General features: G+C 37.0%; 2 protein-coding genes across 2 annotated transcripts; both read right to left on the bottom strand.

The window, feature by feature from the left end:
- Positions 1–398: 398 nt before the first annotated feature.
- On the bottom strand, positions 399–4,854 carry LOC108995713 (heat shock 70 kDa protein, mitochondrial). The gene is made up of 6 exons (XM_018971323.2): positions 4,549–4,854; positions 3,429–3,505; positions 3,262–3,340; positions 2,555–3,121; positions 1,479–2,099; positions 399–1,322 (listed from the first exon to the last, which is right to left on the bottom strand). The coding sequence occupies exons 1-6, from the start codon at positions 4,624–4,626 to the stop codon at positions 693–695; spliced, it is 2,052 nt and encodes a 683-aa protein (XP_018826868.1). The 5' UTR covers positions 4,627–4,854; the 3' UTR covers positions 399–692.
- Positions 4,855–5,872: 1,018 nt separating this feature from the next.
- LOC108995714 lies at positions 5,873–10,602 on the bottom strand. Its single transcript, XM_035686481.1, has 5 exons — positions 9,061–10,602; positions 7,505–7,584; positions 6,720–6,984; positions 6,312–6,611; positions 5,873–6,202 (listed from the first exon to the last, which is right to left on the bottom strand). Exons 1-4 carry the CDS (start codon positions 9,800–9,802, stop codon positions 6,343–6,345), a joined length of 1,356 nt encoding a protein of 451 aa, XP_035542374.1. The 5' UTR covers positions 9,803–10,602; the 3' UTR covers positions 5,873–6,202; positions 6,312–6,342.
- Between the last annotated feature and the right edge of the window lie 527 nt (positions 10,603–11,129).

Below are 11,129 nucleotides of genomic sequence, written 5' to 3'. Positions count from 1 at the left end.
CCTGATTTGTTTTTAGAAAACATCACATCTCATCTAATCATTACAATTTTTCTAACTTTCAATACAAAATAAAATAAACAATTCAATTTTTTCAAATCTTAAAATAAAAATAATATTAAAAAATATATTTTAATAATATTTTATTCAACTTTTTAATTTTAATCTCATTTCATCTTTATCTCATCTCTAAAAACAATCGACCCTTAATTTTAGTGAAATTGAGACGTACGTACCAATCTATTAATAAACTATTTCCCCCTCCCACATACATATTAATTAGCAATGACAATCGCAAGTCATGTTACAGCTTCAATAACCAAGAAGATAGAGTCCCACATTCCGAAGCACTAATGGCTTTGATGAATTATTAGCAAAATATAGAGGTAGGCACATCAATATTAACCAAAAAACATGTAAATTCTGGACTGAAACATGAACAAATAACTCGTATCTGTAAGCGAATAGGAATACTGCTGCAAAAATTTCGTCAACAACGTATTAGAGAGCAGAGACTTTGCGCTTTGTGCTCAAATGGAGCAAGGGACTTTCTAATACATTCAACCTCCCACATTTTGATACAAAAACCGTAGGAAACTTTTATGCCCTATAGAGGGCACGAACCTTAAGATATCCGCCCCAGTTTGTGACACTGCCACGGAATAGAAACTACCTTCAAATTACAATCTCAACACTCACTTCTTCACCTCCTCATAGTCTGCCTCAGGAGCCTGGTCACCACCACCACCCTGAGAACCTCCAGAGGAACCATCACCACCAGACCCACCTTGCATGTGCTGCCCTATCTTCGAGACAGCTTTGTTTGCCACATCAATCTTCGACTTAATTTCTTCAGCATTGTCCCCAGCCGTTGCCTTCCTTAAATCTGCAATTGCATCCTCAATCTCTTTGGCAACCTCAGCAGGAATCTTATCCTTGTACTCGCCCAAGCTTTTCTCAATGCTGTAGATGGTGGTATCTGCACTGTTTCTGATATCAATCAGAGCTTTTCTTTCTTGATCCCTCTGAGCATGCAACTCAGCTTCCTTAACCATCTTTTCAATTTCATCTTCCGAAAGCCCTCCAGATGAACGGATGGTGATCTGTTGTTCCTTCCCGGTGGTCTTGTCCTTAGCAGAAACAGTCACAATACCGTTGGCATCAATGTCAAACGTGACTTCAATCTGAGGCATGCCTCTGGGGGCTGGCGGAATGCCCACAAGCTCAAACTCTCCAAGAAGCTTGTTGTCAGAGGCCATTTCACGCTCACCTTGCAATACCTTGATGCCAACCTGAGTCTGGTTATCAGCTGCTGTGGAAAAAGCCTGCAATGGTAAAAGTGCTGTTCAGGAACCTCAAGAATAAAAAGTTACATAACGCAAAGTGTATGAAAAACAATCTGCAATGGGGAAAGATTGAGTCAAATTGAAGACCAGACAAAACTGAGCCTCTCAAAACCAAGTCAAGCAGGAGTTACATACCTGACTCTTCTTTGTTGGAATGGTTGTGTTTCTGTTGATCAGCCTGGTGAAGATACCACCCAATGTCTCAATACCAAGTGACAAAGGAGTGACATCCAAGAGAAGCAATTCTTTGACATCACCACGAAGAATACCACCCTGGATAGCAGCTCCCAAGGCAACTGCCTCATCAGGATTTACTCCTTTGCTTGGGGTCTTTTGGAAGATCTCTGCAACAACCTCCTGCACTTTTGGAACACGTGTCATCCCTCCAACAAGAAGTACCTCATCTACCTCCTTGGAAGTTATGCTAGCATCCTTCAAACAGTTCTTACATGGGGCCCTAGTCCTCTCAATCAAGTGATTCACCAAACTTTCAAATTTCGATCTGGTTAGTGTGATATTCAGATGTTTTGCACCAGATGCATCAGCTGTGATGAAGGGCAGGTTGATTTCAGTTTGGGTGGTAGATGAGAGTTCTATCTTAGCTTTCTCGGCTGCTTCACGAAGCCTCTGCAAAGCAAGCTTGTCCTTGGAAAGATCAATCCCCTCAGTTCTCTTAAATTCACTCACCAAATACTCCAGCAGCGCATTGTCAAAATCCTCTCCTCCCAAGAATGTGTCTCCATTTGTTGCTTTCACCTAGACAAAAGAGTCATTGAGACTTTTTTTTGATAATTAAAAGAGTCATTGAGACTTGAAGTGATGAGGAAAGTGATGCAGTACAGATTTAGCACAGCAGCAGTTAATAATAGAAAATTAATGTTGAAATCACTCCAACCAAAGCTAGGGGTCACACCCAGTAGGGAGAATCACTCTTCACAAGAAGCAAACTCACATTTGTTCAAAAAGAAGGCTGGTTTGTTCTAAAAAGAAATCTAAAAAAAAACTGTAACAATGCCTCCTAAGTATACAATGTAATAGATTTTATTTGAATTCTACACCCACCAACTAGAATTCAAAGGAAAAATAAAACAAAAAGTTCTCCCGTCGTCAGTCAACAACCAACAGCAAACTAAAACAAGATGTGTGAATGTGCATGTTTATTCGTCCACAACAAAAAAAAGGCTACTTTAATAGCAAAAAGAAAAAACTACCTCAAAAACACCATTAGAGATCTCTAAAATGGAAACATCAAATGTTCCACCACCAAGATCAAAAACTGCTATGAGACCCTCCTTATTGTTCATTCCATAGGAAAGTGCAGCAGCAGTAGGCTCATTGATAATTCTCTGTACATCAAGTCCTGCAATTCTGCCAGCATCCTTTGTTGCTTGTCTCTGAGCATCATTGAAATAAGCCGGAACAGTGATCACAGCCTTTGTAACTGACTTTCCAAGATATGATTCTGCAGTTTCCTTCATCTTAACTAGGACAAAAGCCCCAATTTGGCTTGGGGAATACTGTTGTCCGTTGGCTTCAACCCATGCATCTCCATTTGGACCCCTGACAATCTTGTATGGGACCATCTTCATTTCTTTCTGCGTTATAGGATCATCAAATCGTCTCCCAATCAAACGCTTGGTTCCAAAGATGGTATTAGTGGGGTTAGTCACAGCCTGACGTTTTGCTGGAGTACCCACGAGTAGTTCTCCTTTTGGGGTGAAGGCAACCACAGATGGTGTGGTTCGAGACCCCTCGGCGTTCTCAATAACTTTGGGATTCTACAGTTTCTCTCAGAAATTAGAAAGAGTCAGACATAATTCAAACTGAATCAGAAAGAAAACAACATGATATTTTGATCGATAAATAAGAAATGAGTCCTTCAGAGTCATTATGAGAACACTGTTTCTCATGTCTATACCTTTCCTTCCATAACTGCAAGACATGAATTGGTTGTTCCCAAGTCAATGCCAATAACATCACTCGCAGCAGGCTTAGAACTGTTTTGAAAAATTAAAAATATTACAAAAAGAAGGAAAATGAAAAAAGAATCCAACAGACTCCAAATATAGCTGAAAACCCTTATACCTGAATGCTCTGGTCAAACTTGCCCAATTGTGACCCAACTTTGAGGGAGCCCACAGAGGCTTAGCATTGCTGGTGAACTGCACAAGCATTAGAAAGCATCACTAAGGTAATTTCTTACCAATGACTTACTCTTGTGCTATCGAGTTGTTTTATATGGCCTTGTAAAGTCTTGTTACTCGTATCCATCAAGAGCTTTTATATGACTTTTTCGAGTCATGTTAAGGGCAATAGTCTGCTATATGAGTTTATCCTGAAGTTATATATAAGTCCAGCAACTTGCTTGAGCATAAAAAATAAAAGATGCAGATCCACAATGGGTACTTTTAAAACAATCACAAATGATCAAGCTCTTTTTCCATTGCCAAAAGAATATCAAGAAAATCATCACCAATTAAAATCCGCCAGTGGAAAATGTGCAAACCTCATTTTTTTTCCATCATAATTCCTTTAGGCAAAACTTTCTTGAGCACCTAATGTTACAGTTAATTGCAAGAGAACTAAAGCTAATCACGGTTCCCAATCAATCATGAGAACAGTCTGCACTTAAACTGAGACATGATAGCATTTCCAAAATGAATAAAATTTCTGGGTTCGAACCATTCATCTCGCAGCTTACAATGTCGGATGACGAAAAGTTCTGTTTAGGACACAAGACTAAAACCCTAACCGAACTGAGCCTAGTACATCCCTCGGACTCGGTCACAATTTCTTACAGAACAACACTGCTTGTATATCATTGCGTAAAAGCCGTCATCCGAGAGAAGATTGAGACAAAGACACCGAGAAATAGATATTAACCGATTACCTTTTCGTTTAACCGGTTAGGCTAGGACCCCCCATCTCCTCTACAAAGCTAACAAATTTTATTAAGCTCCGCTAAAGTATATTTTCTCGGATCAAAAGCAACCAAGAAAAAAAGACAAAAACTAAATATTGCGAGAGAAAATTCCCTAAATTTATTCAATTTCTCTGAGCTATGGCAGGAAGCAAAAAGAGCACATCGGATACAAAAAATGGACGACTAACAATAAATGGTTCAGCCAAAAAGAAGCAGACAGTAATCTCGCAGAAGGGGTAAAAAGAAGGAGAAGAAGAAAAAGAAGAATAAGAGAATACGTACGGATCGGAAGGCGGAGAGAGGTGCGGAGGCGACGTCACGGCGTCGTAGCGAGCGGATTAATACGGCGGTTGCTGCCATGAATGGATGCCTTAGACGGATCGGAGTGCAGCGAGAAGTGAAAAACAGATAGACACAGAGATAGAGCCTTTTGGAAGGAGGGTTTAGGGGTTTGAGGATACAAATGGTGGGGGGAAAGTAGTTGCGTTTTTTTAATTTTTTGGGCAGCAGGTGGAAACGAGGGGCCTGTGACGGGTTTGGAGACTGTTCCAGGGACAAGAAGATACGTGCTGCTGGAAGCTTCTGGACCTCCTTGGGTTTAATTTATTTTTACGATCATTCTTATATTATTTTATTTAATTATTATAATTTTATTTAAATTTTTATACAAAATAAAATAAATAATTTAAATTTTTTAAATCTAAAATAAAAAAATATTAAAAAAATATTTTAACAATATTTTTATTCAATTTTCAATTTTTATATCAATTCATCTCATCTACAAAAATAAATAAAACCTTACCATACAACTCACCATCTGGGTAATCAAACAGAGTATAGGTCTTATTTGTATTCAAATATCATATAAATTTATCTCATTTTATCTCATTTAATTATTATAACTTTTTTAAATTTTTAAACAAAATATAATAAAAAATTCAATTTTTTCAAATTTTAAAATAAAAATTATATTAAAAAATTATATTCTAACAATATTTTGTTAACTCTAAACTCATCTCACTCGGCTTACAAAATTGTTTAACTAAACAGTAATATTTAAACCGGTTTATATAATTGTTATTTAAAATGTTAAAAATACCTACATATAAAGTGAATGATATAATAATCAATTTAATAGGTGCGGTATCCTGATCTTAAAATTCCAACATCCAGAAGATTTTTGCTACAGAACAAAGCATATCTTATTTGTGGTAATTGATAACTTGATATGGTTCATTTACGTGGAAATGAGAATTTTAATTCCTGAAGCTGAAAAAGGTGTGGTTCATACTTCATAGTACATACATTTCCCATCCCTTTGTTTCACTCACACTGAACTCAAAACCGAAAAAGGAAAAAGAAAAAGAAAGATGTATCATGAAAGAAAGAACAGTAGTAGAAGATGTATCCAAAATTGCAAAACCTAAACTCTGATAATGTTGCAAGACAACTCAGCAGCCTTAATACCAAGATCAATTGGACTCTATATATTAAAGGGTGATTCAAAAGTGATTGGAATTGGAAGCAGTATGTATCATTAATGAAAGTGAGAGAGTACTTTGAGCAAAAAAAAAAAAAAAAGTGAGAGAGTACTTACAAGTTACACTTTAAGAATATCAGAATACACTCTCAAAAGGGAGAAGTAAAAAAATGAAACAAATGCTGTACATGTTAACAGCTTCCCACAGATGAAAGAAACCATATAAACCAATTATAGAAACAAAATCAGAACAAAGAGAAATAGTTGACCTCCAACTAGCAACTTCCACCTTCTCTACAGAGTAAATGAGGAGAGAGTGGCAAATAAAAATCCCTACTTCCAGGTCAGAGTGAATGGTGTTATTGAACAAATGATTTTTAGTGTATAATGCCTGTCCTCTCATGGGACATCTAGGAATCAGCCTAAACCAATTGATCACATTGCCGAGATGACTTCCTGAAAATGAGAAAAAAGATGAAAAAAGGAACTTAGACATAGTACAGAACTAAGCATTGAAACAGAAAAGGTAATTAGAAAGCAAACGAGTACTAAAAAATATACACACCCCAAGATAGCAAACACATTTTCTCTTTGGTTCAAATCCGAAGGTAACCTCCTCTTCCTTGAACTCCCCCATTTCCTACTGTTCTCTTGAGGAATGACTTCCTGTTGAGAGACCAACTTCTCCTCATGGCCCTCCTCCGCTGCCAAGTAGCTAAATGGGCATAAAGAACAGGGAAACAGAAGCACAGCAAAACCAGAAGTAGCATTGCCATGCAGAGTAACATTACATTACGGAAACCGTCTTTGGACTTTGGGTCCATTTGACCTGTCCATGGAACTCCTCCCACATTCATGCCAAACACTGTTACAAGTGATTGGTGTCAATTGCAAATCACTTCAGCAAAATCAGTAAACAAAATTGCAAAGAAAAGTTCCAAATGAAAAGGCTACAACAAAGAGAAACTTTTACCTCCAGTGATGATGGACAAAGGAAGAAATATTATTGAAAGGAACGAAAGGTAATATAGTTTCCTGTTTATTTGCTCGGCCTGCCAGCTATCAAGGCCAGCTTGGATTGCCGTGACACGATTTGCAATAAATCCCACATTTTCTTTTAACCTCCTTAATTGTCCAATTAACTCTTCAAGGGAGTTAATGTCTTCGCTAGCAAACCAACCTTTTGAAGAACACTTCTCTTTCACTCGTGGAAATACTTGCTCCCCATGTGCTATCACCTGAGTTCAATGAAAATTCAAAACTGTGAAGGTCTCGGTGTCTCATCAACAGTTTCGAATATTATGGGTAATTAGATTTGAACTAAGGTTACAGGATTCAGAGTCCAATGCCCAGACCACTAGACCCTGCAACCTTTTTTTAACTTATATTTCATTAAACTGAAACTCAAAAAATATCCTACCGACTATTATAGCCAATGGAAGATCACAACAATACCATCCAAAATATTTATTGGTGATATTTTTACTTGGCCTCACAAACACTTATGGTCATAAACACAGCTGGTGTGTTCTAATTTCGTGAACTTGGCTCCATGAGAAGGAGCCAAAGACCTCAGAGAGAATCAAACTCCATTGATATTTTAGTTTAAGGGCATGCTTCTCACCAGAGACTTGAATTTGTTAACCGTGACTCAGATACAACTGAATGGGCTAACTAACAAGTAACAAGGGATAAGGTTACTAATAACTCTAGTCCCTCCTGTTTTCTGACATTAAAGAAACCAAATGAGTATGGTACCTGCAAAAGGCGCTGCAAGTTAAGATGCATTTTAGGGAATCTTCTATCATCTAGCATTTGCTTCTTCAAAGCAAAACCACCTGAATGAAACAGAAGAATCATGCCTTAATTTCAACCATATTTCAAACCATGCAACAGAACATGAAGTTGGAAAGAGATTGATCTCTGGGTTCTTTTTCACCAGAGCATGAAATGGCATGTCTTTTCAGATTAAAACCCTGTAACTGGCCTTATCAAGCTTTCCCAATGACATAGACCACAGATTGATCAATTGGCACGTGCAAGGTAACACTTGTGAACATGATAAGCCATTTTGTATATAATAGCATACTGGCTCAGAAAAAAATAGTAATAAAAGACTGTAAGAGTGATTCTTTATGACCTAAAGAAATCTGACAATTAAACATTTTCTTGAAGATACCAGTCCAAAAGTCATCAGTCATTTACACTGCCAATTTTCTTAAGAAATGCGATAGGAATATGAGTGGAAACTTATCAAGTTTAGAGTTATAAATCACATATTTAGGCTATTTCCCACCAAAATAGACTCAAAATGGTCATCTTATACAGTTTTATTTTTATTCCAAAATTTTCAGATGCTATTGAAGACAGGAAAAGCCATCCTTTTTCATGTCTTGTCAATGGATATGGGAAAGTACACCTTCCAATGAAAATGCAGATCCTGCAACGTTTCCAATATCCTCATTTAGGTTGTAAGAACTTTCAATGATGGGCCCAGAAAGACAAAGTGAAATTTATTTCATTGACCAGCAAAGCTCCAAACGATTTTACCTACGAAGCTCCAAACCATTTCTTTTACCATTCAGTACCTGTATCCTTAGTTACGTCTAGTTTTCATGCCATTAGTTCCTTTTTTCCAATTATAAGAAGCACAAAGAATCCAGATGCAGTTCTTTTTGTTTTCTAGAAGATTAAACGCAAAAGTGAACAACAAAAGCAAAGGCTCCATATTGCTCAAGGATATGGGCTCACTAGACATTTTAAATTAAGGTTCTCAAGTATAACCCATGCACATGCTGGTTCAGTTATTTCCAATGAATGATACACAATCCCCCAACAGAATAATTGGATATCTCAAGGTCTATGAGTTTCCACAGAATATTATATACTGGAGATCAATAATTGGATTCAGTACTAAAGATAACATTTTATTAAAAATTATTAAGTAATGTTTTAATCCACTTTCATTCTTTCATTTTCAAGCATGCAACCTTTATTAATGATATCTCAAGGTCTATGAGTTTCCACATCTGTGGTGTGTCCATTGGCGCCTTTTTTTCACTATGTTCTGGCTTTGCTTGTGAATAGAAGGGGGTAAAATGGTAGAAGAGACTAATACAGAGCAAACATCAGGATCATGAGAAGTAATGCTTGAATCCTAAGAATTTGATGTATTAATATAATATCCAGCAAAGGAAGTGAAAGCCAAGAAGTTTCTTCCACAAGTTAACTGATGAATAAACTCATAGTTGGGAAACAATATATGAGGAATATTTAATTATCAACTTAAATTGGAATCATTTTGGATATTTTACCTTTATCCATTTGGAGCTCCACAGAATCCAGCTCCATCTCAAGTTTAGTCACAACATCTTGAAGGTGATCCACATGTGTGTCAAGAATGTGAACAACAAGATTAGAGACGGATTTCGGCACAGGATTATCAGCCTCCTCAGAGTGATTCATTGTCAACAAGAACTCGAGAACATGCTCCTTTATAACAATTCCACCTTCCTTCTGTTCACCCCTAAGATAAGGATTCTCCACTCTAGGAATCTCTGAAAGAAGAGACTCACCAATCTCTGAGAAGCCCAGTCTAGGAACACGGCCCAAAGATACCGTAATCACTGAATTCTCAGTAACTCTAGCAGCAATTCTAAATGTAAAGTCGCTGGAGGGAGGACCGGGTGAATTAACTCTGAAGACAAGAGCCCCATCCACATGCCCACAAAAGGGTCCATTGCTGACAAGCGAAAGAATGTCTTGGAGTTTCAAAGGGGGACAAAGAACCCCAATGAGGTATTGTGCAGATCGTGAAAGTTTTTCATTTACTTTTGGAAGTTCCACATGGTACCAACAAAACTCATTGTCTCTACCCTCTGCTAGATCCCATTCCTTATTATAGAAGTTCCCATGGCCATCAAAAATATAAGCTTTCTGCCTCACCATACCCTGAAAACGGGACGGGGGCTCCCTAAGATGAGCGTCTCCCAAGAGTTCCCTGTCCATTTCCTCTGTCTCTCCATCACCGGTTGGTTCTTCGTGAGCTAGGTCCATAATTTTATTCAGCTTATCTTCTAATAATCAATCCAATCACAAAAACGATATATATTAAACGTGATCCACAAAATCCTTAATCAACTTTACAACATTTCAACCTCAAAGCATCGTATAATTTATCTCTTGAGACCCAAAGCAGTCACATACACGAAGATGATGACATCAAATCGACCTCACCGCCTCAAGACACGATTGACCCGACGCTCGGATCCAGAACGAAACTCAATCAATATAATTAACCAAATTTGCTACAAGCCTACTATACCCAACTTTGAAACCACTCAGATTCTAAATTCAACATCCATCAGACCCCGAGAAACCGACCGATCAAATCTTCACTCTTTTAAATCCCCCCCAACCTCCAGAAACCCCATTACAACACGTAATCCCCAAAGTATACATTAACAACGAAAAAAGAATGAAAAGGCAACAGAGATAAACTACTCAGAAATAGATATTGTACCTCATTGAAAGGCCACAAATGAGCATGCGATGGCCTAAACAAGATAAAATTATTCCTAATCAAGAAAAGCCACGTCGGAATCAATAAACCCAATCGCAAGGTACCAGGAACAAACATAAACAAAACTCCTAAAAATGCCTCTCCAGCCTTATTGAAGGTCGTTGGGCAACCACTTGCGGTGGTTGAAAATTTCAAACAAATTTCATAAATGTCTTTCAGCTATACAATATTTATTTGCGACTAGCGAGATAGAGAGAAAATGGGATTTGTCGGAAGTAAAATTTTGAAACGAAGAATACGCGTTGCATGGTTCTCAGTTTCCTACGAAGGAAAAAGCTAGGGATCCCGCTCCCTTTTTTTTTTATATATTTTTTTTAGAATTTAGTGATTACGAAAATATTATTTAATAATATTATAAATTATTTTTTAAAAAAAATATTTAAAAGCATTTTAAAAAAAAAAAATCCTTTGAATTGGACTAGCGTGCCGGGAGCATATTTCCCATTCTGATAATACTAAAAAAAAAAAAAAAAAAAGAACATGTCTGAACCAATTAAGTAATTTTTTTAAAGGGAAGATATTGCAATCCGTGGTGCTTGTCAGCTTGAGATCTGAAACGAAAAAAGAAAGTGAAAAAAAATATTAATTTGTATCCCTATTTTAGTAAGAGTTGTGCTACATAGAAGCCCCACACTCCTACACACCACTTAAAAATATATGATTTTATTTTTTTATCATCATATTTCATATTGAAATTTCAATATGAAATATGAGGATAAAAAAGTAAAATTATATACCTTTTAAGTGGTGTGCAGGGTGTGAAGCTTATGTTTAGAATTTTTTTTTTAAAAAAGATCAACA

This window comes from Juglans regia, chromosome 16 (assembly GCF_001411555.2).
Source record: "Juglans regia cultivar Chandler chromosome 16, Walnut 2.0, whole genome shotgun sequence".
Classification (NCBI taxonomy): domain Eukaryota; kingdom Viridiplantae; phylum Streptophyta; class Magnoliopsida; order Fagales; family Juglandaceae; genus Juglans; species Juglans regia.
The sequence above is the reverse complement of the archived record's forward strand: the minus strand, read 5'-3'. Positions and strand labels throughout refer to the sequence as shown.